Consider the following 27695-nt stretch of genomic DNA (forward strand, 5'->3'; position numbering starts at 1 on the left):
TAAATATATATAATGCAAAAAAGAAGGAGACGAGATGATAAAAAAAAGAACAAAAAAAAAAAGTACTGTTTATACGATAACAAAAGCAAGAGTGTAATATTAATCGTAACCGTGATTATTCATTTATTAATATCAATGATTCATGAAAACGATGAAAAAGTTTATTTACTTGTAATGTTATCATCATTGTATTTATTCATATTTTACAATAAATAAGACAACAGATTCTTTATGGTTTACTTCGAATCACACCATATGATTTCGTTGAATTAAAATTTTTAAGAAAAGACTGAGAAATTTTTAATTTCGTTATAATACGTAAAATTTGTGTGAAAGAAAAATTTGAAATTGTTAATAACAATCGAACGTGCAATCTCATCTAATCTCGAAATCTTTTTAATTATATTTAAAATGAATAAATAAAATAATTTAATATTTCAATTAGCGATCATGTGTATACGCGAGATGTTTCAAATTCCGCGCCGCTTCGAATATCGATTATCGAGTTTTCTATTCTCGAATGAAATGCTATCAATTATTTCGAGTCGATAAGTAACATAATTACCTTTCAATTATTCCAATCAAATGAATGCTATGTATATGTAAACTAGCATTAAAAAAAGAAGTAAACGCTGAATGTTCTTGTATTTTTAATTGATTAAAAAAAATGAATCATTCTAACCTCAAATCTAGACGATTAATCAGCTAATTAGTCGTAGAAAAAAATTAACCTCAAAATGGTAGTTTGCGAATGGCTGGTGGATAATTATTACGCGTGGTAATTAAAAATATATACAAAAGAAGAAAGAAAAGAAAAAGAAGGATATGTGTAATCATGGTCGATGGTACACTAGCAAATAGTACGTCAGTGCGTTGTCATCGAGGAGAGGCCAATACACAGACATACACACAGACACATAAAACGAACCTTGGCACGCGTGTTTATAATGGTATTAGTAATGGCGACGATACACATATATACATCTCTCTCTTTCTTTCAATTTGCCCCGATTATTAATATTCTCTCTCTTTCTCTCTCTTCTTCAGACATATACACTTAGATAAATGTGTGTAAGTGTTTTGTTACGATAGTATTGTAATTGTATTAGTAATGGTGATGGTGGTTATGTCGTCGTGGAAGAGATCAGCAGGCGATTCATGTATCCGTGTGATCGTCAGTGTGTCGTCCAAAAATAGATAAATGGGCGACGAGCGTGCCGTTGTCCTCTGTGTCGGTGGTTCTACTATCTCTACGCAATGTTATCGAATATTGAAATGATTTAAGAATCAATCAAATCTTAGGAGTTCATGGGATAGCATGGAGGTGCTTAGAACTACTCAAGAAATCGTTCACGAAGGATGGCTCATCAAATCTCCACCTACTAAGTTATGGAGAGCTGTAAGTTTTATTTATTTTATATTTATTTATACATATATGCATATATATTGCATATATTATATAGTGAAAAGGTTCATTATTGGGTTATTAACTTATCATTGTTTACATTGTTCACATGTAAGAGGTTTAACAAAATTCTATACAAATCTTAACCTTTAGTTTTGTGATGATTGGACTTTTCTTTGTCAAATAATAATATTTTAAGGTTCTAAAATGATTCATTGATGTTTTATTTGGATTTAAGCGATGGAGGAAACGTTGGTTTGCTCTTCGACACAGCGGTGAATTACCTGGACAATATTTTTTAGAATATTATACTGACAGGCGATGTAGAAAGTTGAAGGGACGCATCGATTTGGATCAATGCGAACAAGTAATATTTAATCCTTAATTCTTTCTCGATATGCTAATTATTGTTATTATTATTATATGTAATATATTTTTTTAATAGGTCGACGCTGGTCTCAGGTTTGAAAATTGTAAGCAAAAGTATCAGTTTACGTTCAACGTTAAGACACCAAAGAGAACTTATTATTTGGTTGCCGAGAGTGAGGCAGATATGAATAAATGGGTTGCTGCAGTTTGTCAAGTTTGCGGCTTAAAAGCTTACACTCAAGACGAGGAACAACAATGTCAAAGTAAATGATTATCTCGTTTATTTATATTTATTTGTAATAATATTTAACAAATAATTGACAGTGGCTCTTATAAATGTTATGTTTATAGTGTTTCAGTACGAATCCCAAGAATCACCACCAATCTCTCCGACTAGTACAATCTCTGGACCTTATATTCCTATCAGCGAATGTATATCCGGTCGTCGTCTTAACGATACCAGCTCTCTTAGTTCAGGAATGGGACAAGGGCCAGAACATTACGATGCTCCAAGAAGATTAGCTCCTTCGCCACCAAGATCACCTACTACTACTGACGCAGAAAGTGTATTTACAGATGACGAGTGGACTGCTCCTGTACCTAGTGTCAATTGGGATACTTTTCCACGCACAGGTAAAAATTTAACGAAGAATAAATAACTGACTATATAAATAAAATGTCTTACTTTATAAAATTAACTTGACACAGCTGAATCCAGAGCTCACAATTCTGGTGATGCAGAAATAGGTTCATGGAGTGTAAGAAAGAGGTTTGGAAAGTTAAGAATCGTAGATTCGACTGTCCCACCAGATGTAGAAAAATTACCGGTTCCTCCAAGACCGCCTAAACCAGCTCACATGTTACCTGAAAATCCAGGTCACAATTATTTAAATTTAGACGGTGCAACGGAAAGTTCGAAGCCTACGACTCCTGCAACACCAGTTGCAAACACAGCACCAGTTGGATCGATAACGGATGAATCTTATGATTTCCCGAGATCCCATCAACCTGGACAAGCATCGGAAAAACATGTTTATTCAAATGCTGCACCTACTACAATAGAAGATACACGTGTTTTTCGTTATGATTTTCACGAGGATGAACCACCAAGTCCACGATCGGAAAGTTCGGTAACAGCTACTTATTCCAATTTACCAAGTCCTTTGATACGGGATTGCGGCTCTGCTCCAACACCATCATCAACCGTAGCTCCACCTCCACCTGTGGTGTACAGAGAATTAAAACCTGGTAGAAAAACCAGTGACTCAATATCAATAATTAGCAATGAAGCATCACCTGGTACAACATTGCCAACGTTAGAAATGAGTTCGTCAGAAAATTCTCCAGCTGAACCGCCTAGTATTAATAGGAAACTTAAACCACCATTAAACAAGTCACCCATTGAAGGTAAGCTTTAGAAATTTCATTTTTACCTTAATTCATATTATGAAATTATACAATAAGATTTGATTCTTAAGGACCTTTGCAACTTGCTTCCCCCCCTGGAAGAGGTAGAATGCGAGCAGCACCTAGTCCAACTCCTCCAGTACATACACATAGTATTCGACATCAGTCAACGTCAGATGAAGATAATAATGCTTTTGACGATAAAGAAGAGGTAATTGTATACGAAAATATATATATACATAGATCATAATATTGTGTGTCTTAGAAAGTGTTTCTAAAAAATGTATTATTCTTTTAGATATATTATTATCAAGATCAAAATAATACATTCATTCCTGCATCAAGTCGACGGTTAGTTGTGTTACAATATCTTGATCTTGATTTAGAAGCAAGTGAAAGTTTTGCTTCGTCGACGTTACCACCTGCTCAATCACCACCAAATAATACGGTATACAAAACTGTTGATTTCTTAAAAACTGAGGCTTTCAATCGTACACGACAACGTGTAGAAGAAGAAAGGAAGCAATGTACTGATGAGTTAACATAGCCTAAACTTTTGATATCATCGGAATCAAATCCAAATTTTAGTTTGTTAAGAATGATAACTTTTTTCTAAGAGAAAAGAATTATTTACTTTCTATTCGGTTTAAAATTAATTAATTTTGGAGCGAATTGAAAGTAAAGAAAGTAAAGGACTCGTATAAGAGAAAAGCTGCCTAATGAAAGAAGTATAGCAATATTCAATGGACCAAAAATATATAATATTAAACGAAAGAAAAGAAAAAAAGAACTAAAGAGACACAAAAAACATTGGTACCATTAACCTGACTGTACCACACAACCGTTAGAATTTGTAAAGGAAAAAAAGAGTTTTCATATTTTTTCAATAGTATTATTAAGTATAAAATATGTGGATTTATATAGATAAGATTTTATATAAATTATATATCAAAGGAAAAAGAAGAGGAAACCATTTTTATTAATGAATCGCACAACGATTTATAATGTTTTATTAAGTTTTAATTAAAAATTAAGATTTTTCAAACATTCTCCAACAAATATTTTGAATATATATATATGTGTGTGTGATGATAATTATGGCAGTGGACTAAGTCAAAAAATTGAAAATGTAAATCAGAAAATAGATTGTTTCAATTTGTTTATTTAGTCCATTTATTATATATATAATATATCGTGTACTTTTCCAAATTTTATTTATTTTTATCTTTTGCTTAGTTCTAACGTTTTTATGATATCACACTAAAAAGAAATGGTTATTTAGATACTATAAAGATAAATAATATGGTTTTCTTATTATTGTAAATATCGTTTTAAGTATATTTACTTTTTAGATAATCTGTAATAATGATTTATTTTTGATTACAATTTATTTGCTATTGCATATTATTAAAGATGCTATTTTTATCTATTTTTTACATAGCATGCCATGAATTTAACATGTACATACGTATATGAATGTGTGTACAATACGAGAGCACATGTTTTTTATTAGATTTTATGTATTGTTTAATAACGTTTTCTTAGGTACATAATAACGAAAATTTTAAAAAGTGTTTGTAGAAAAAGAAAAAACTTGTGCTCGCGATAAAAACCATGGGTGACTTATTTTCCAAATGAAAGTAGTAAAAAATTAGATATTAAATTAGTACATATGAATTATGCATTAGATTTATTATTAATAATTATGATGCTTTGCACGAGTGTATGTGTGAAGTCTTGCATATCACCAAAAAAAAAGAAACGTAAGGAAAGAAAATATATTTTGTGCAAACCAAAGCATGCACACATATCTATATCGCAGAATGAAAATTAATTTACGAAAAGATAAAATAATATGTTGCCTTATATGTTACCAATAATTTTGCAATGATCATTCGCACAACATGAGTAACACTTAGAAGAATCGATTGTGGTATTGCAGTCCTATGCTATTATGTATAGAATTCAATATACACATAGAAAATAAATAAATCATATTTATATAGTTAAATAATTTATATACTATTTTATTATATTCCTTAAATATTTATATATTAATTTATATATATATTTTACAAAATTTTTGATATATATTAAAGAATAAAAGGAAAAATTAAATGGGTTCGGATATAAAAATTAATTTTATTACCGCAGAAAAGTTGGCATAAAACCTCAACAGCAGAAAAAAATGAAAAAATGAAAATATTTACCTATTGTTTATACATTATGAATGATTAACCTATTTCTTTTCACTACCCTATAGGTTGTTACTTTGGAAATCAACTTTAAATATATTCCCTGCAGGTATATATATCAACTTTGTTTTCATTTTTTTCAAAGTGTGCTTGCACCTTTAATTTGTGGTTGCACATGCGTATAACATATCTCCCACTCATGACGTCGCCATTTCATAATTATTCAAAGTGTAATAATTATTTTCAACAAATTAACGATAAATAAAAAATATTAGATAATATAAAGTTGAGGAGCCGGACAAACAGAAAGTGAGCAATTGATAGAAAACAAAAAACAATATAAAACTTCATTGCTTTGCTTAGAAATGAGAAAAAACGTTTTTGTATTTTCAATTATTAATAACTAATTAAATAATTAATTAATAAAGTATGCAATTAAGAGTACTTATTAATTTTTTCTGCTGTTGAGGTTCTATGCCAACTTTTCTGCGGTGTTAATTTTAGTAAAAAAATATTAATTTATTTACAATGTATATTTATAAAAAACTGTCTTACCATCATCGATAAATAGAATACACGCATTACCGGCAGAGTAAGGAGACTGTAGTAGTAGTTCTGCGAAAGAGTGCTAGGGTGCGTGGTAGTGAGGAGCGAACGACTATCCTGTCTCATTCACTCGCCAACCATCGGGCGAGGTATTACGCTTTCTTGCATTCGAATTTGTCGTGTCGTGTTCTTTAGTTTTTCGATTGAGTTTTTTTTTTGTTTCGTGTCATCTTATACGTGTATTAAAACATCATTATTATTGTGATTTATATAATGTGATCATTGTGACTTTGTGCATGTATATCGATGTAAACAAAAATAATCTAAAGTTAAAAAGTGTGCAAATTTCATTTGTGCAGTCTTCCAAAGATTTTTGTTTACGGACAACAACGGATTGGAGCAACATATTCTTCGATAAACAGCAGGCAGATGTGAGATTTTAATTTATAAATGTTATTTTTATTTCTTTCTTTACTTTTCTTTTTCATTTTTATTTTTCCTTATTTCAACATCAATCGATTCGGAGCCACCTGTTGGCTCAGAAAAAAACATGGCATCGACTTCGTAACGACCGAACGATCCAAGATAAATATCTTTTATTATTATTCTTATTCTTATTCTTATGATGATGATGATGATGATGATTATTATTATTATTATTATTATTATTATTATTATTATTATTATTATCATCATCATCTCGTATATTTTTCTTTTAATTCTTTTACGTCATTTCCAATGTGAATTTAAAACAAAGTTATTTTGGATCATATTATGCTATTGCAGTGATCGATGTGCATGAAACGAGCCTGTTTATTTATCGGTAAAAAAGGGAGAGCAACAGAAATTATAGGAAATACATCCTTAGGTATTTATTTATCCTTCGGTGATGGCTATTTTAAAATACAAATGGCCCCACCTATTTCTTTGGAATTTAAATTTACATATATACATATATATATAATTTAAATGCTTTCCACAAAAAAAAATGTCGATATATTAGATGGATTATATTTGTGTCCCTTTTCAACGTTCTCGCCCACTTGTGGAGTTCTCGACCACCCAGCTGTGTCTTCTATCTGTCTCTCTCTTTCTTTATGTGGTCGACATTCCTCACCCTTCTCACCAAATTCTTCAAGGAACCCAAACGAGTATGCACGATTAGATTCTACTTTCCAAAATGGAAATACTTAATGCAGGAACAGAAAGAGAGAAAGATTTATTCGACTTCTTTTTTTTTTTTTTTTATTTAAAAACTATTAGAATTTTACTTAAAAAAGTTGATCAACATTTAAGATCATTTAAAAGAAAAAGGAAAAAGAAGAAGTCAACAGATTCGAGTTATGTTATTATTTGGAGTATAGAGTAGAATAATCTTTTTATTATTTTTTGTTAACATCGGTAAGGTATAAAAAAGTTTCAGGTATGTTGACTCGTGTCACCTTTAGACACCCACGTTTCATCGAGATCTATGCATTCTCTTTTTATCTTCCTTTAGGGGAACGAGAACAGTATAAATTACAGTAATAATAATGATAATAAATGGCATAAAAATATTGAATTTGATCACTCGATTGCGAATAATGTAGCTTGATTGTTTGTCACCGAACTATGAAAAGGGAATTTATTGCGTTACTCTTGAAAGATAGATAACATCTGTTTGTCGTAGTTTTTTAATGAAAGATTCCAAACACCTGCTAAGTTTTGTGATAACGTTAGGTTTTTATTGACAATGATTTTTTACAAATTCGATTGAATTTGCGAAAAATTTCAATTCCATATATAGATTTTCTTTATAAATATTATTATGATATTTTCTTCTCTTAGCCTTGAGAGATAGCTCCTTGTACTCGTAAAAAGCCAGAGCCATAATCAATCCATACATGAAAGGAAAAGTGTGTTGCTTCTAAGAAGGACGAGGATGATCACGAGGCATCCGTAGATTTAAAGACAGGCTTTGGGCTTTTACGAGTTAGGAGAGCGCGGTCAATAATCGTCGTAAACGTAATTATGTATCGTTATTTTCTTCGAATACATTCCGTTTTGATTACGCAAGTCAGACGATCTACGAACACCAGCAAGCAAGCAAGAGGAACAACCATACTAACATAACCAGTAAGGTAGTAGTCACCACCAGGAGCAACACCAGCAATATTACCGAAGCTTCGTAAAATAAGCGTTATTAAATCGAGCTACGAGTTCAATTAGCTTCATTCAATTTTATTTTCTTCATTTATTTACAACTAATCGTATGCCCATTCATTCTCATTTAGAATTCTATACGTTATTGTAAAATTTTAGGAATAAGTTAAAGAAAATTTGACGATAATCGAACAGTTATTTAATGTTTCAATACAATAAGAAATTATTCGAAAAAATTCGGCTGTCTTTTTAAGTAAATAACTAAACGAATTGAACGGAAGCGTCGAAGGCTCACTTTCGTTACCCGAGAACAACGAATTACGTAATTAACTTCGAATTTGTCGAAATTCATTTTTCTCTATCTCTATATAATATCTCGTGTCATGTTGGTTTACAATAATATATTATATTCTCTTTCGCATTTGTTCATGTTCATTTTCAATTCTCTTGCATTTTCATGGGTGAGATCTTGTATATACATACGTATATGTATGTACATGTGCATGTATTTCTATAGATAGATATATTTAACGTTTATAGTAAGCAGCGTCGGTTGCATTAGAGAGACAGGAAACGAAGAGAAGAGTTATAATCGGGCGACCCGGTTTAGGCGCGGCCCACAGGCGCCACACCAAAGAGAAACAGAGAGAGAAAATTCCTTGGAAATGTCAGGGACTGATCTATAGATCAGTTTTTTTTTTGCACAATCGATCTATTCTCATCTATCTTCCTAACTTAAATTGATTCCATTCATTTTTGTAGATCTCTTTTCAATATATTTCCCGATTCGATATTTTTCATTAGAATTTTTCCATATTTTTCTAATCGATACAATACTGTCGATTATTTTTTACAAGTAATTTGCTAGATCAGCTGTTTAAACAGAAGAAGGAATTGCTTGGAAATGTCAGGCATTGATCTATGGATCTCTTTATAGATTATACAATCGATCTCTCTTTTTATTTCATTCGTAAAATTCGTTTCTATCATTTGTAAGTAATAATTTTAGTTGTTGGTTTAAATTGATACAACATTTAGCCTATTGTTAGGTTCGATATTTGTTAGATCAGCTGATTAAATAGAAATAATATGAGAGGTAAATTGAATCGAGAAACGGAAAGGTCTTTGGATTATGGTTGTCGGGTTTTGTTAGCGTTCAGAGAAGACTGTTCGATGTGCAAAAGTCGGTCAATTTCTTTATCGTTTATCTACGAACACAATATCGAGATATTATTGTATCTTATTGAATTAGGCTCGTTAATATTGTATATATTTATTTGTAAAAGAAATTTCATTACGTTTATATCTTTTTTATTTCGTATCAAGAGACTCATACGATTTAGGTTTATCGATTATGCTTGCTTTGCTTGAATTACTTTTAGATTTATGGCAGTTTACTTTCATCGGCTAGAAGATTATGGTAATAAAAGGGAGATCTCATTTCGCGTACTTTATAGTTTGACTATTTTATATTATATATGATATAAAAAAAGAAAGGGAATTAATTTCTGCGTGCGAAGATCGATAATAATTTATATAACGATCCATATAATGATCCACCAGGCGTTTGCTGAGAATTTTTTTTCTCGTCGTTATTCTTCTCGTAAAAGGAACATGTAAACTCGACATTATATGCACACGTGATTCTAGTATTAAAATAAAATTGATTCAATAACAAGAAGAAGACGAAGAATAAGTGAAAGTTACACTGACGAATTAGTAATTATTTCATACGCTTTTAATTGTTATAACACTTCGTTAGCGTATTCGCTTTGTTTTGTAATCCATTACGATGTTTGAGAACCAGGAAGAAGATGCATTTGAATTTACCGTCTTTAAAGTAACTGCAAGCATAAATTCGAACATATAGAATAATAGTAAGAAATATAAAAATTCATCTTATTTATAAATTAATTATTATCTATTAATAGAGAGCCATTTTTTTGCTGAAAGGTGTTTAAGAATAAATAGTAAGGATAACGCGTATAATAGAGCTACATGATTACGTATATATCTTCTAATATAAATAGAATAAAACTTTGTGCAAAATGTATCTCGTTCATAATGAACAATTCAAAAGGAAACTTTAGTTAGAATGGAAAGTAAATATGAACGCGAAACGAGGACATAGCTGTCGATACATAATCCTATTTCTCTATACACGTATACGTATATGCATGCATGCATGCATGCATTCTCGAGAATAAGCTCGACATCATCATATTCTCGACATTCATTGGATTCATCGGAAGCTGCGTGAACCGAACCCCAGGAGAAGACCAAAATCGATCTTCTACTTTCCATTCTCTTTTCCATTTCTCTTTTTCTCTTTACCACCTCTCTTTATTTCGGTTCGACGATTTGTTTATCTCTGTCCAACTTTAAGAATGACGATCGTAGAACGACTTTAGAGATGCATGCAAGGAGAACATGTGACGTAAGATGAGATTTCACCGTCTACAAGTTTCTCAGAAGAGAACCACCATAACCGAGTTGATTTATCTTCCGTCAGTGAAAACGGAGAACGATTAGATTCAATGTGATTTCAATTTTGCTGCTTTTTTTTTTCTTTTATTTTTTTTTTTTTCATTTTGTATTAATCGTAAATTTTTCAGTCAGGACTTTTCTTCTTGAATTTTTCTACGATTTAATCACGCAAAACAATTTCAAGATATATTGATCGTGTACAATTATAGTTTTGTCGTATGATATTTCATTTTTGTATTATTCTATTCTGCATCTTTTTACACGGGGAAAAAACGCGTATATATATATATTTATTTAGTTTTTTTTTTGAATTATTTATTAAAGAGGTGTCCAAGAGAGTAGGCTAACCCAAATTCTCGTGTAGCAATTACTGTGATTTTCACCGTGACTTGTGATTTCCCTCTCGAAGGAGAGCAAATAGGTCGGAAAGATAAGAGAAGAGAGATAAATATATGTTTAAGTATACGTATTTTCTTAATTGAGAAGAGAGAAAGACAGACAGACAGACGAGCAGCCAGGCGGACAGAGAAAGAAAGAAAGAAAGAGACTCATCGTGTTATCGTCGTCAGTTAACGAGCTAATTAACGTCGCCATTGACTTTTTATTTATACGAATGTATTTTTTGTTGTTGTTGCTCCTTCTCGAATTATTATTTTTTTTTTTTTTCTTTTTTTTTTTACTTTAGAAAGTACACACACTTTTTATATTTTTCTTTCGAGTTACAATCGCCTAATTTAATTTTCGTTATTTCGTTAAAAACGAACGGGAAAATCTTTAGCAAGAGTTAGAAGCAAGAGAGTAGCAGGTAGGATAGACGTTCGGCGTCCTTTTATGTTACCTAATTAGGCTTGATACACGACTCGCATAAAGATCGTTTCTTCAATGCTGTACCTATAAAATATAAGACCCGTAGGATAACAAGTTTCTTAGTTAACAAACAAAATTCTAATCAAAAAGTAACTTAACTTATGTTATATATCATTTCTTGTTTATTTTATATCCGTGTGTATACGTATATGTTCAATACATTAATATATATATATCTTTACGTTACTGTTAACAGCAATGTTAAATACTGGGCTAAATTCGTTCGGTGAACTTTCCGCAAAAGAATGAAAAGAATCCTCCTCTATCACGATCTCGGATAATTTTGTGATGATTTTCTGTTCTAGAAAATTGTAGACGCGTTCGGTGAGCGTAAAATGGAGAGAAGAGACTTCGATAGTTAGACCGTGTTGAGGAGAAATAGATAGATAGGTAGATGATTGGTTAAATAGATGGATAAATAAATAGATAGAAAGATAGATAGTGTATTAGAGGAAGAGAAAGAGGATAGAAAAGTGAAGGGATAGAAGATAAAATAGGAGGAAGGACGGGGGCGAAAAGGGGTAGGGGGTAGGGGGAGGGGGAGATGGGTTAAGGAATGAACATGGTAATGAGCTGCGTTCGTAGGGACAAGCAGAGCGTGGCCGAGCAGGCCAGTGCACATCGTATTCGTGCCAGAGTCTCTCGATGTGCATCTCGATCTCGTTGTAAATAAGACACGATCAAGTCCGCTAGTGGTTCCTTTTGCATTTACTATGTTAACCAGTGTTTCCCAACCATTTTCAAATCGTGCCTCGTCCATCGGAAATTTTTCCACTTGATTTTTTGCGATAATTATTGAATGCCGCCATCACCGCTGGACGATAGATAATCATCCAGGAAGTTTGGATTTTATAGAGAAAATATGTTTCTTTTTTTTTCTTTTTTAATACATGTACGTGCTGAATTTCGCGTAGAGTATGTCAGAATATCGGAATCCGACACCGCCCACATCCTCTTTTCGAAAGGATCACGCATTTTGTTCCCACGTATCATCATCAGCATAGGTAGACTGTTTTTCACGTCTATATGAAACTTAGGGAAATAATATTCGTCATTTTGTTTCGCGTTAAGATATAATATCGCATAATAATGTTTAAAGAGACGTTGGGGAATTTGAAAACGTACGGATGCATCGGATTTCAAAATGAAAGATTATATCGTTCCAGGAGGATTTATAGATCGTATTGATCGAAAGGCAAACTCGGTTATTTTCCAAATCCGCCAGGTGTGTAGTCTCGCGAAAGATATTGCCGCGAAACGGAGCACCAATCACGAATAGCATGCGGTCGTCGTGGTTCGCCACGAATTCGATCTCTCCTGTAGGATATCGATTTTCATAAATATGCGCGGATCGAAGCTTTATAAAAGTATCACTCGTTGAAACTAACGTAATCGTATTATTTCGCAGCTGCGATTAGGTGCGAGCCAAGATTTTTCAATAATTCAACTTTTTCTTTTTCCTACCTCTCAGAATGGAAAACAAAGAAAAAGAAACAAAAAGTAGCCAGGTTTATAAGTATAGCAATCTGTTTTGGAATGGTCGAGGAAGAGTAGTTAAAAAAAAAAAGTGGGTCTTCCCCAGAGAGCACAGTTCTTTTTCATCCTTCGTTGGGTTGCGTCGCATAAATTCTGACGCGCGTCCATGATCGTTAAACTGTAAGAAGAAACGGGTTTTGTCGGGCCGTAGGAGGAAGCCTGGCCGAGGCTTCCATTACCGTTGTAAGACTACGGCTCAGGGCCGTATTACGCAAGAGAGACGGTCCGACGAACCTGACCGGCCCTTCGACCAGCAGGAAGACGATCCCTTCCACCCTCCTCAAACCCTTCCCATTCTTCGGGGACTCTCCAGGGTATTCTAACACCAAGGATAATGCGATTAACACTCGATACATTTTATTACATTAACCTCCCTCCCTTTCCTCCGATCAAATCTCTCAACCCTCGTATGTTTTCTTAAATGGTTATTTATTTACTTATTTATTTCATTTCAATAATTACTTTCGTACGAATGTTACTTGAAATTTCGCTAAAAAGGGTTAAAACCAATCGTGTCGAATTTAAAAAAAGAAAGAAAGAAAAAAGGTAGCATTAATCCGGATTGTTCTACCCTTTTTGGTCTCCCTCCATTACCGTTCAACCCTTTTCCCTTTGGAGCTACAGGGAGCAGTCCTCTAAGAAGAATCCACGTGGGCATGAAAATGCACACGTGGTATGGTCGGTAAACATCGACGAAAAGAGGGGAAGCTCACTTTTAGTCGAACTCTATGCAGACAGGATGGAACTGTGTGGGTGGAACTGAACTCAACTGCTCTCGTGCATTTGCAAAAGGGAAGTTCTAAAGGGGGGAAGTGTGAAAGGGAAACGCGAAGGCTCGGTGTGTCCGGGAAGTGGTCCAGCCATTTGACTATAAGATACGAGTTCACAATACATACTCTTTTTTTCCCTTTCTTCCTTTTGTTTTGTTCCATTTTATTTTCTTCCCTCATCTTGCATTCCGCACTATTGCATTGTTTTCCTCTTTTCTGTATTTTCCCTCCTACCGGCTAGCTTTTTCCCGTTTAGATTATATTCTTCCTACAGCGTTAATATTTATCTAGTATTTTATCTCGCGAATTTATCTGCTCTCTAACGTATGGAACAATTTTATATTATACACTATAACTAAGATTTTCTATAATAATTTATTTCGATTATAAACTTTTTCGCGTGCGTGCGTAAGTGCGTGCGAGCGTGCACGCGTGGGCGTTGTAAATTATAAATATCTATAACAATGTAATTAGAGATTTATTGGAATAACGAATGGCCAAAATTTTCTTAAGCCTTTTTCATCGAATAAAATTGTAGTTAATTGGAAAGTACGATGACCTCGCATTTCGCAAGTCCAACGCACGAACATGAGTTTCAGTTCACGATCAATACGTAATTTCTCTCTCTCTCTCTCTCTCTCTCTGACGAAGTTTTAGCCTTGCTTTCGAGCAACAACCCACCACCATCCATGCTACTTCCGGCACGAACGTTCAAGTCGCCAGGTAGTAGACTTATCCGGTCTCTAATCGCAAACTACTCTCCCTCTGCACCCTCTCTTTCTCCCTCTCCCTCTCCCTCTCTCTCTCCTTCTGTCTACCTTCCTAATCACCAATGGTTATATAAAAAAATCAACAAGCATTCTCTTGCATGTTCAATTGATCGGATGATCGAGACTCGAACGAGGAATAAGATAATTGGTCTTTTGGGATTCGTACTTTAATATCCGGCTTTGCGATAAAGGTCTAATCCTTTTTGTTTAACAACTGGTACACGTTTAAAGGATTAATCACTTCCTCTTTGTATTTATGTTATCTTTGCATATACCTAAACTCTCTCCCAATAAACCTTCCTATATGGGTATGTACATACAACATGTGTGCATGCGTGCATGCATTAAGGAAAAACTTTCGATTTATTCTATAGACAAAATGCCTCATTTGGAATCAACGTAACTTAATATGTTCGATCTTAAAAATAATTAATATTACAGCTATTTCCCAACTTTTTGTTTCATGCACACAAATCGATACTTATTTTTGAATAAAAGTTATATGGAAAATCCATCGAGCGAGTGCACACTTTAACGAATGTATTTGTAACATCACTTAAGGAACTTGTACCGCCTATCTATGAACTTTCGGTCTATATTCTGTATTATAAAGAACATAGAGAAGAAAGATGAAGGAAAATAAACACGAGAGAGAGAAGAATAATTGAAGAAGGGTTACCGTTTTAGAAGAAGAACGCGGTAATGATCAGAGTAAATTCTGAATAGGGAGAAGAGAGTAGGATATAGCAAAACTCGCATTATCCAATCGTCGGTAGTGCTCCGCGGACTGCGTTTATGGCGACCCTAAGTCGTGACCGATCCTTTGGTGGGAATCCGCCCTGAGATCGACTCTCATACGCCTCGAGGAATACTTTCCACCTCTTCTCTCTCTTTCTCAATGATTCCGTTAAGAGTCCATCTTTCTCTCTCTCTCTCTCTCTCTCTCTCTCTCTCTTTTTCTTTTTCTTTTTCTATCCTTTTCCTATACATATATCCCTTTCTCCTTTTCCCACCTTCTTCTTGCAATCTTTACAGTCTACTAATGGACCACAGCAATGATCTTTTTGAATCCTGGATTGCTGTAACTGAATCTCCAGCGAAACTATGTCAGATTGTACATTTTCTTTCCTCCTTTTAGTTTGTTCCTGTTATCAACTAGGATATAGTAACAGAGAGACGTATTTGGGTTAGTCTAATCTTTTATAATCATAAATTATCATTTATTACAAATTTATAATAAAACAGAGATAAGGTACACGATTTCTAATGTAGTATCATGTTAAATAATTGCATTTTTCTATTTGTTATGCTTAACTTTGTTACTCTGGCCTTGTTGGTTGTTTGATTTAAAATAAATGAAAATAATCATCTAAAACAAACACAATTAAACGAGAATGATCCAGACAAGATATACTGTCTCTCTTTCTCTCTTTCCTTTGAGAATCAAGTACTCCCGAAATAGCTTGCTACTCGCGTTGTTGGTGAAGCTGATGGAAGAAAGAAGAGGAGGAGGAGGAGGAAGAGGTGGTTGGGGAGGAACCACGAGACTTGAATCTCGGACGATGTCCTCTACTCCTTCTTCGCTGCGAGACACAACTTAAATATTTGAAGGCTACAGTGCCCCTTTAAAAGAGACGAGTCTTCTTCTCAAATCTCATGTTTTCAAAGATGGGTACACTATGAATGTACGCGATGAAAGGGAATATCATTCTCCTCTTTTATTTCGAAAAATTTGCACTAAATTTTACTTAAGAGTAATTTTCATGAACAATTTTTTCACGACTTTTTAATTAATACTATTATTATAAAATGATAAACGTATATTTCTAAAAGAAGATGCGAGAATTTTCCTAACATATTCCTAATATATCTGTCCTAACATATTCAGATGCTTAAAAACTTGTTATGTGTGTATGTTAGTGAACAGGTGTGACGATGATGGGTCGTTCAAGAGAGTTACTACTGGACTGCGCTTGACCAGAAGGCAATTAATATGCCAATTAGTATTGCAGAGTAGTGGTACCAGGAGAGAAAGAGAGAGAGAGAGAGAGAGAGAGCCGTTTACGGCAATTAATGACAAAATTGAACGCATCGAATTGACCGGAAGTAACGTCGAATTTAGTTAGTCGACGGGGACAAATCGCGTTATCTCTCTCGACCATTTCCTAACTTCGTATAATTTGAAATGAAATGTGTTGTCTTTTACAAACGTAGAAAATTATTAAAGATTTTTCTCGTCTAAGAAATTTGGAACCACCCTTGCAGGTAGATATGCGTGTTATTCGTTCGTTTGCCAGAAGCCTCGCCTTTTGCAAACGAACGACTTAAATCAAAATGAAAAACAAAAATAATACAAATAAAAAAAAAAGAAAGAGAGAAGGAGTAGCTTTGGTATTGGTCTCCCTCTTCCTTTCTCTCCCTCTCTTTTTCTCTCTCTTTTTCTCAGTTCTTTTTGATTATGTCTTACCGGTTTTCTGGACGGTCATAGCCACGCGTAACGGTTTGAGACGATCGACGTATCTTCCAACCGAGCAAGGTTCGTGCTCGTCAGACCGGTTCGCCATTTCTAAAGTAATTCTCCTTGTGTGTTCTGTGTTACGATTTTATAGAGTAGGACATACACGCATACACGCGCGAGCGCATATATGCCGGAATAGCAGCAGGTGTAACATCAACAGTTTGATTTTAATCCGTGTTTTATATACTTCATTGATAAACCGACCTCGTTAGATTCGTTTTTATGTAGACATATTTATTCATTTGAAATTAAAATTAATTTATGTCGATACGATAGTTATGATCAATTTTGATGAACATAAAAGTAGGAAGAGAGTGAGATAAAACTCTAGTTGTGAACGAGATTATGGAAGATTCTGGTGTTAATTGTGACGCGTGTGTGTGCGTGTACGTATATATATCTATAAACTAATCTTAAGAATAATATAAAGTACATTTGTTTTAAAATGATTGTTAATTAATCGAAGAAAATGTGTATTATTAATTAAAAGCACCGAGTATAAGTCTCTGCGTTAGACTGGATTTTTGTCATATATTATAGTTTTTTTATCGATTTGTTGTTTAAATTACTTTCCGTATGTGGTACATATGAAAAAGAAAAATAATATTCGTAAGAAATAAAATTTCCTTCTTAGGAAAGTCATATAAACAACATTKAATAAAAGTAATTTGATAGAGGACAATGTCTCATTTCATCGGTGGATTTCGAAGGGGACGGTGCTCCGAACATATACTATGTGTTTTTAAACTACAATACACATTTCCTTCAATTAATTAACAATTTTTTTAATACTCTAACACATTTTACTTACATTTCAGATAAAATACATTTGTTTTAACGTTTTACAGTTACGACTTCGAGTTGACATCAAAATTATTTAATATATTCCAAGTATTAATATATTAATAATAAGTATTAATAGATATGTACTTCGTATTATTATTACTTGTAAATACGTTGAATTAATTCGATGAATTTTTCCAAGCGTAATCGTGTACGAATTAACATAGAACAAACAAAAAAATGTAGATTAAAAAATACGAAACGTTTATATTTCCTGTTTGAAAAGCAAACGAGAAACGTGAACGCGTGCACATATAGGTGGTTAGGCAAAAAATAAAATTCTAATTTTCTCGACATTCTACTTCGTACTCTGAATCATATTTATCACGCCTCCTTGAATTCTACGGCTAATACAGTGGCGTGAAATTTGAAAGAATTGTTCCTAGCAGAAAGTCCCGGCAGAAATTAATTAACGCGCGTACCAGGGTTATTATTATAATTATTATTACGATTATAATTATTCGTGTCAAAGTCCATGTGGTAAGATTCGCGAGGTAATTAATCAAACCGGAGGTCAGGAAGATCGAGCGAGTTATCTCCAGACAATAAGTTCATTTTTCTTTCTTATTTTCTCTCTCTCTTTCTCTCTCTCTTCCTTTCTTTTTTTTTTTAGAGAAGTAATGAGACACTTGACAGAACGACGACATCTTACGCCAACGCTTTTAACAGTCTCCGTACACTTGAACTTGCAATTATATCGTTATTACGGAATAATCGTCTATCTTTTTCTCTTTTTCATTTCCTATCTTTTCTATACCCGTGTACGTAAAATTACTATCCCATTGAAATAATTTACGCGTGCATAAATTGCCAAAGAAATTTTTACAAAATATTTATAAACAAATCTAATAATAATATAACGCATAAAAAATATATTCGTGTGTAATAATTAATATTAGAAATAAAACAATATGCAGAGTCCAGTAATATCACGACGATGGTTCATTTATTAACACGCGTTTTATTTAATCATCAAAGAGTCAAGCAGCTTTAACAGCGATTAATATACTCGGATGGGTTACCCGATTAGATACAGAGAAAAGAACTATTTTATTATTTTATATATATAAAGTATATAAGAGTTTATATATAAAGGTATTTTTTTAATTCTGTTGAATGTGTTGAAGTCTTTGTAGGAGTTTCCGAGTGGGATGAAACTGGTGGAGGATGTCATTGACCCGATGAAAAGGTCAGAAAGTACTAGATGCACACCAGTTTTTAATGCAACACGTAAGGAAAGAAAAACGTGCGACTGGAGAGACACCGGGTAGGTATCTCTCTCTCTCTCTCTCTCTCTCTTTTTCTTTTTCTCTCTCGAACCTTCTCGTTTATTTTTCGCAACGCGTGACTTATCGAGCCCAAGTATCGGCGCGAACGTGTCTTTCTAACCCCCCTTTTATATTATTTTTTTCTTTTTAACAAAGCTCCCCTATAAGCTCGTACTGTATCCTAGACATTTCGATCAAGTTACACAGAAGAGAGACAAGAAAAAAATGAAAGAAAATTGTTAACGGACCTTTTGTATCTAACATTTCGTTAAATAAAACAAATTGATCTACCGATCACAGCACGAAAGGATAATTCGAGATACGAATTAGTCACATGTATTTGTATGGAGGTTTCATATCAATGAGTCATCCCAACCAGAGAGTCGAGGTTGAGTCGTCAGAAAATTTTCTGGATGCACCGCGCATCGCAAGTTCGTTTCTCTTATCATTCTTTCTTTCTTTCTCTCTCTCTTTCGCATCAGAATTCACGCAGCTGTTCTTCTTGTTGCGTCGATGATGAAATGCAGAATACGATTGGTGAGTTGCTAATTTGGTCAACGAAAAGAAAGAAAAAAAAAAAAAGAAAAGGCAAAGAAGGGAGCCAGAAAAAAAGGTACAAACCGAAAAATTGAAATAAAAATAAATGGTGTGGCGGGGAAAATAAAGAAGAATTAAATTAGAACAAAAATTGTGTATGTGTGTGTGTGCGTGTGGAGAAATATTTCGTAAGCTTTTTAAAACGACGAACAATAACAATGACTCACATAAGTTTCTCATTTCATTTCATTAGCTGAGTTTATCTTTCGTTCGTGAGGAGAAGGAAGGGTAGATAGTAAATTAAACGAAGTAGGGAGAGAGACAGAAAGAGAGATAGAGAAGTGCCGTAATTGATACCGTTCGTCTGATTAGAAAATAAGAGAACGCATTGGTCAATTTGCCATGCTCAAAGAAAGAAAGAAAGAGAGGGAGCATTGTTTCTTCAAGTCCTTCGGAAATTAACGAGTTCCTTATTGAGCAGAACGACGTTAGTTTATACTCGCTTACATGTCAGAGATTATTGGGATTACGTTTATCGTATTATGCTATTTGTTTTAATTGTTTGAAATTTAATAAATCATGTTACGAATTTCTATTCGTAAAATTACGAAAGACTTTAAAAAATGAACATTATTTATTAAATACTGTTTGTGTTAGATCGAAATATGAAAGTAATTGAATAATAATAGTTATTATATAAAATAATAAAGATCATCCTTATAGATAATAGTTGCTTAGGGAGACATACACGCTTTCCCTTTCATTTATATTTTCTTTTTTCGGGGATCCAATTAGTGTGTTCCAGGATTAATTAAGTGGTGTAATTGTAACCGAAGTTTCGTCGAAGCGTGAGTAAGGCGTGAACGAGAAGAATGAGTCATTCGAGAGTGCAGTACTCTGCTCAAAGAAAGAGAAAGAGAAAGAGAAAGAGAGAGAGAGAGTTTAGCCCTCGAAAAATCGTATTTAGGAAGATCGAAGGAGACCATTTTGGATATGACTCTCGTGCCTCGACGAGCCCTCGAGAGTTGACGAAGGTCTAAGGGTAAAGGGCGAAACACTAAAGTTAGATAAGAGAAAATTCAGTACGTATCGTCCGAGTAAGAACGTTTCTCGTCCAATTAAAAACCCGATAAAATATTATGTCCAGTTATAAAAAGAAGAAATCAACACCCACCTCGAGGGTGTGTTACAATTTATTTATTTCTTATATATATATTATTGTTATTCTTTTATAATATTATATAAAATTATGTAATAATTCTTTCACTCTCTCTCTCTCACACACACACACTTTTGTGTTCTTAGTATCTTTTTCTATCTTTCTCTCGATAAAATCACGAAGAAACGGATCTGACAAAAGGAATCTTTGGACAATAGCGTCCTCGTTAAACGTACACTTAGTAAATACCTGCAGCAAGTGTGAGAGAGAAAGAGAGAGAGAGATACGCCTACACAGTAATCTGGACTTTTAACTTTTTCCATTTCTTTGCCACTAGAAAATGCCAGCCGGCGTCGCGTTGAAAGACTCGGGGAAAAAGAAAATGGAATGAGTATAGTCTAGGGAGAGAAACAGAAAGAGACTATGGTTGATAGTGACAGTAACAAAAAAAAAAAAAAGAAAAAGAAGAAAAAAAAATGTAGTATGGGAGAGGAAAAGGAAGCGGAAAGAGAGTGGTGGTGGTGGAACACACTAGTCTTACTGTATTGCTTTTCCTTTTGTCTCTTTTCCCAGCGAATAATCACGAATGCCACGGAAAAGCTTCAGCAATTGCTTCCCCCCCCCTCACACACACCCCCATTCTCACCCCACACTCTCGTACAACCCCTATTCCAATCCCCGTTTCCAACTTCATACTCCTATCCTTATCTCATTCTCTTTCACTCACTATTACTGACTTCTTCGTGACAAAAAAAGAAAAGAAAAAAGAAAAAAAGAAAAGGTATAACAAAAAGGAATTCATACCTTTTAAGCGTTTCCTTCGGCTCAGTTTTATTTTAACCTTTCGTCTAATTAAGATCTTCCCTCTCTCTCTCTCTCTCCCTCTTGTAATTGAGTGTATTTCCTCTTATAACGCGGAAAATGTACATATAATGGTAGAGACACAAGGCATTTACAATAATACGATTCATTCAGACTCGTGCTATGCGGAACTACGAAGTACACGGTCAAAAGTTCTTCGCTTGATTTTCTAAATCAATTATTTTATTTCTCGCTATGACAATTTAGTTTACAATTCGTGTTTATTTCGTCATTTTATTATCTCTTTGTCTTATACGCGCTAAAAAGAATTAATGTAATTAATTTGTAAAATCGCGTTTATACAAACTTTTGACTTTCGTTTTGTTTCTGGTGAAACGATTTTTCTTTTCTTTTCTTTTCTTTTCTTTTCTTTTCTTTTAGGATAAAAATTGAAAATGAAATTTGCATGAGAGAAGGAAAAGAAAATGTCTTTGTAAAATGGCGAAAGAGAGTAAAATATTTGATTATCTCTTACTCTTTCTCGCTATTTCGTTGCGTCTTTGACACTGATCAAAGACTCTTTTACTTTTGAACGATATGCAAGCCAGCCAAAAACTATTTTCCACCACTACCACCACCTCCCTTTTATCACCGTCGTGTATAAATATATCCAGGGTGGCGCTCGTTCCAGCTCAGACATTTCTTAAATAAACCCGAGCTCAAGACGAATAGGAATAAAGTCTTCCCTTTTTCTATTTTTTTTTCTTTCATTCTTTCTTCTACTTCGTGAAACTTAAAGGGAGAAAAGATTCGCTTCCGGAATTTTTCAGGATTTTCTTCAGTTCTTTATTTCTTTTTTTTTTTCTTTTTTTTTCCTCTTTTTTTCTGGGACAGATTTTTCTCTTTTTTTTTTTTCGAAAGAAAATCGTTCCCAGTCGTCGAACATTTTCAATTTCGAGAAACGAAACTAGAAATGAAAGTATTTTCCTTTTTTTCGTCTTGTTTTATTATCATTTTTGGAAATGAGATCTTCGAGAACTGGTTTTCGAAGAGAGTCGAAAGACGATGGTTGCTGCCATCGCGTTCGTTCACTCTTTATAAATAGAAACTTAAAATTGTCAGTCGTGTCAGGGCTCATTCTTGATCTGTGTGAATAGATCTTTTAAACTCGCGATCCTTTCGTTCTTTCGTATTTCCTGTTTTACTAAATATAAACTCCCTGTTTGTTACCTTGTAATAACTATTAAATAAATAGAAGTATTATATAAATAGGTATTAAAAAACAAAAAAATTACAAGTTAACCCTTTACACTGTAGATTATATAACAGTTGATCTACCTTCGAATTAATTCTAATTACTTTTTTGTTTCAGATCAAAGAACATATCGATCATGCACCACTACTAAAATTCTTTGATGTATCTTTAAGGTAAACTTATTGTATATCGGTTTATTCGAATCGTTCCATCTTTTCTATCCATCCAATTATTTGAAAACAAAATACTATATAAAAAGCGAGGAACATAAATGTAATCGAATTTGTAATCAAAGAAATTGCCATTTCCTTCGGAGTGCTGCATCTGAGATGAAGTAAATTAGTCGAATAATTTCTTGTTAAGTCTGGTAATAGTTTAACGACAGGATTTTTGCGTTAACGATTCTGGAATTTGTTTTTAACGATGCTAATCGTGGTATTTGCGTTTACTCTATCTAACCTCATCAGCAGAGAACATTAAAAGCTAAGAGGAATAGATGGATAGGACGTTACGTTTTAATCGAAAGACCCTAGGCATTAATTCCGGGTGGGCAAGTCATCGTGAAAGCCACGACAAGGTCATCGCGTTTTATCGACTCGATGCAATGAGATCCAATCGATGTAGTAGTCAGCCTCGATCAAAACTAGTCGATCTACTTTACTTCCTTTTTTTTTCTCTTTTTTTTTTCTTTCTCATTTCCTTTGGCCTATTTCTGCCTGATATATATTCTTTATAATTTATGCAGAAAGTTTAGATTAATTAAATAAATTCTTTTTACAATTATATTATTTTCTTTTTTGTGTAACATGTGCATACAAATTATAAATCAGTTTAAAATTGAAAAATTCAATTGTATTATAATATATTATTGATCTTCAAAGGAAGATGGAAAGAGATAATGTAAAGGGGAATGTCTTGTGAGACATTTAAACAACGTATATTGCATTGTTAGACCAGTGTCATCTTGCGAACGAAGACAGTCGCATTTCAAGGTCGCATATAATTCCGCCCGTTCTGGAAAGGAATGCAATAACGGGTTCCTGACTCATCCCAGAATTCTCTCCTACACTGTTAAACCTTTCCAACACTTGTTGTGTTAATTCAATCTAACGTGTAAATACTTACTTACGGAATTTATCGGTGTTAATTAAATTGTGCACTCCCGTATTACGACACTTTTCTTCTATGCGCATTTGCAGTTGCAATTGCAGTTGCATTTGGAGGAAAACGGCAGAGGTGTTTTCTGTTATTCGTGATACGTGTATATTTGAATAAAAAATAATCAATTTGCAAAGATTATATTTCCCATATGATATTTGAATAAAATGTCTATGGTCATATACGATAGATCTCATGTGATATTAGATATTTATTCGTAAACGAATGAAGCTGTAAAGAAAATTGCAAGTAGCAAATACAATGGCATTATGTTAGACAATCTGTTAGATGATTCTCTTCGGCGTCGTATATATGCGAGAGTATATAATCCCCCTTCTACGATCCGAGGAGAGTAACCACATATATATATATAGTAGCGTAGTCAGCTGAGCGAAGGTCAGGGTCGCTTCCAAGCAATACTATCCGAGGGGTTGCAATCGATGCACGATGCTGCTGCTGTTCTGCACCCTTCTCAACTACAGTTACCATGGTAACCACATCTCTCCTGACCTATTGCTAAAGCCAGAATACGAAAGGGAGGGGGAATAGGACCAACCCGTTGGGCATACTCTCTCTCTCTCTCTCTCTTTCCTTCTTCCAATATATACACATATACATTTATTTTTTATCGAGTCAATTTTTGTATTAAAAATTTCAAACATAATAGTGTTTGAACATTTTTAGACAAAAATATTATAGACTTTACTTGAATATAAATTAATTACAAATTGTAATATCAATTATTGACCAATAGATAGTCGATTTATTTACTTGTATAATATATAGGTAATAATCCTATGTATCTCTCGCACATACATTCCTTCCCCTCTTTTTCTCTCTCTCTCTTTCTCTCTCACTTATTCCCCATTTCTTTCTCACCCATTGATACCTCCTCTATCTTTCTCCTACTCTCCCTCATATTCCGTTTCTCTCTTGCTCTTGCATTCAGTATTTCTCTCTTTCTCTCTCATCTCTCATAGTGTCTGTATATACATATATATACATATACATCTACATTGGAGATAGTAAGAGAGAGGGAATACATTCAGCTGCTTCCGCAACGATCAGCACGTTCCTGTCTTCTCATCGTCGACGAGTCTTTCTCTCTTATCTCGAGTTCATCGTGCATCTTTACATGAAAAAAGAAAAAAGGAAATAGAAAAAAGAGAGAGACAGAGTGAGACAGAGAGAGAGAGAGAGAGAAAGTTGTTAGCATCTTAGAAAGATTATGTGACGTTTTGTGTTTCGTGCGTGTTTTGTGCTTGTGCATACTTACGAGTGTCTTCTATAAAATTTTGTATAATTATCCGATGCAATTCTCTTGTACACCTTTCATATTGCTCTTCCGTAACCAATGAATTACTTCCTCCAATTAAACGAGCGACCTTGAATCTTGACACTAGCGCATCAACGAGGAAAGTTTATTGAATAAACTCGAACACACGGGGTCTATAACTTCATTCAATTTTTATTAATTGCAACTTACGCGCGAAAAATGTTCTCTATATATATATAGAGATATATTTTCGGTGAATAAAAATTAATTGAAAAATTTGCAACTGCATCGGAAAGGAGTTTGCGGGCGGAGGGCGGCGGGGGGGGCAGGCAGGCGTCTAAGGGTCAAGGTCGAGTGGTCCAGATCGATAACACCGGAAGTAACTCTTTTTTTTCCGCGAAATGTTTTACGCAGTTTGAATTCGGAATCGAGTACGCTCTATTTATTTTTTTTACAGACTAAAATAAAAATAAATATAAACGAGATCGTTGAGAGAAACAAATTGGATTATTATTACAAATCAATCTCAAAGATGGATGGATGGAAGAATTGGAAAGCACGGGACAATTCGTTCATAACGAATTGGTATCAACGTGTACGAGAATCTTACGTAGCAGTTTGGTTCTTCGGAATGTTTCAGAGTAGCAGAATGTCAACTGCAAGTAATAGTGGGGCTGGGGGAGGTGGAAGTAGTGGAGGAGGAGGAGGAGGAGGAAGCAGTGGTGGTGGTAGTGGTGGTGGAAGTGTTAGTGGCGCTTTAAGTTTAATGGGTTGCGTCAGAGAGGCTTCTCCTCCTCCTCAAAATCATCATCATTATCATCATTATCATCATCATCAGCACCAGCAACAGCAACAGCAACAACAGCAACAGCAACAAGGCCGTGGACTTGGCATTGGGGATTTTTCTTCGAACAGTAGCGTCGACCCTTTACCCAAAGGTTCGTTCTCGTCATTATTTCCCTTTAGAAATTATTTTATTTTTTAAATATTAAATAAATGTGATGAACGCAAAATAGATATTCGACAAATTTATATATTTACGGTTAACGATATATTACGTAATAAATGTGCATGTTTTGAGTTGATTTTGATCATCAAGTCGATTGTTCGAGTTACATTCGACTATTAATTCGACTATTCTCGCCCACGATTGGCCATGACCCACTTTCACGATTTCTCTATCCTTCTCTATTTCTCTTTTTCTCATTCTCCTTTGGTTCAAAGAGAATTTCAATCCGAGTATAACGCCATAGGATATAATTTTCTGCTAAAACGCGTCCACGCGTACGTTTAATTTCTCTCAGCACTGATAGTACATAAACACACATGCACACACATTTAAATGTAAGATATAGGACAGAAGCTTTGAGGCTTGTAGTTTTATAATTTGAAATAAAAAAAAAAAGTAAAGAAATTATCCTAAAAGTAGCGAAAGAGAAATCAAACGCGAACGAAAAAAAAAGGATTCCAAGAAGACGCGCGAGGAGAAATAAGTTTTAGTTTCTACTATTATTCGCAAAAGCCTCTGCCATTAATGCAATGCTCGAGTGATTTTGTCATTGGTCAACCGTGAAAAACAATGTCATGCCTGAATCGTTCCAGATATATACCCGAGTTTCTTCCCATTTTATCATTTTTATTGTACAATTATATTATACCCAAGTCCATTGAACCTTTCCTTTGAAAAGAACAATTTTGTAGAAAAAAAAAATAGGAATACAAAAAGTGTAGGATTTATGGTAAAATCATGAGAAGGTTCCATTAATTGAATAAATGAATACACGTGCACGATACGACACGCATACGGATACATAAAGGATATTAAAACATTTTTCACGTAAGCAAGAGATAAATATCGAACCGATAGGGTTATCAAACGTTTTCTAATCTTATCGATGCCGTTCCCAATGTTATGAGACCAGCGAAGGTAAAGTCAGTCAGGTGCAAGTAGTATATACTTTACTTTTATCCTTATATACAGTTTTACAGTTAACACAAACTATGGAAAATAAAATGCACAGTTTCATTGAATTTAACGATATTATCGGTAAGATTTCTTTTCTCTTTCCATTATTTCCAATAATTCTTTTTTATTTTCTATTGTGTGTGTGCATCCTCGTTCGTGTATAATTGTACAATATCTTTTTTAAAATGAAATATTTTGATGCTTCTACTGATAAAAATGTTAAATAATATTCTATTCTTGTCCTTTGTGCATTTACTGATCCACTAGAAAATAAATAATTTCCTTAATTTAAGACAAACAATATTAGGAAAAATAATATTTATTAATAGTGTTAACACAGAAAAGAGTCATCGATAGGAGAAGATTTTTTACAAAGATTAGAAATCGTAAGATAAAGAAAACGTCAGAATAGATTAGTAG

General features: G+C 33.8%; 2 protein-coding genes across 4 annotated transcripts in view; both read left to right on the plus strand.

The window, feature by feature from the left end:
- Window positions 1-537: 537 nt before the first annotated feature.
- Window positions 538-4104, plus strand: LOC106787534 (GRB2-associated-binding protein 2). Its single transcript, XM_014749959.1, has 8 exons — window positions 538-950; window positions 1048-1399; window positions 1644-1772; window positions 1851-2037; window positions 2126-2407; window positions 2483-3181; window positions 3253-3392; window positions 3480-4104. Exons 2-8 carry the CDS (start codon window positions 1319-1321, stop codon window positions 3726-3728), a joined length of 1767 nt encoding a protein of 588 aa, XP_014605445.1. The 5' UTR covers window positions 538-950; window positions 1048-1318; the 3' UTR covers window positions 3729-4104.
- Window positions 4105-6043: 1939 nt separating this feature from the next.
- The window catches only part of LOC106787510 (rac guanine nucleotide exchange factor JJ-like), a 37661-nt gene continuing 16009 nt past the window's right edge, over window positions 6044-27695 (plus strand). Inside the window, exons 1-4 of one of the 3 annotated variants that reach the window (XM_014749913.1) lie at window positions 6044-6353; window positions 18983-19122; window positions 22993-23048; window positions 25950-26247. In XM_014749913.1, the coding sequence (XP_014605399.1) occupies window positions 25959-26247 (289 nt within the window). In that variant the 5' untranslated portion in view covers window positions 6044-6353; window positions 18983-19122; window positions 22993-23048; window positions 25950-25958. Of the gene's footprint in view, window positions 6354-18982; window positions 19123-22992; window positions 23049-25625; window positions 26248-27695 lie in introns of those variants that run through there. The other 2 variants (XM_014749912.1, XM_014749910.1) reach the window with 2 other exon arrangements.

Source organism: Polistes canadensis, unplaced genomic scaffold, assembly GCF_001313835.1.
Source record: "Polistes canadensis isolate GaletaPanama2010 unplaced genomic scaffold, ASM131383v1 scaffold_103, whole genome shotgun sequence".
NCBI lineage: Eukaryota > Metazoa > Arthropoda > Insecta > Hymenoptera > Vespidae > Polistes > Polistes canadensis.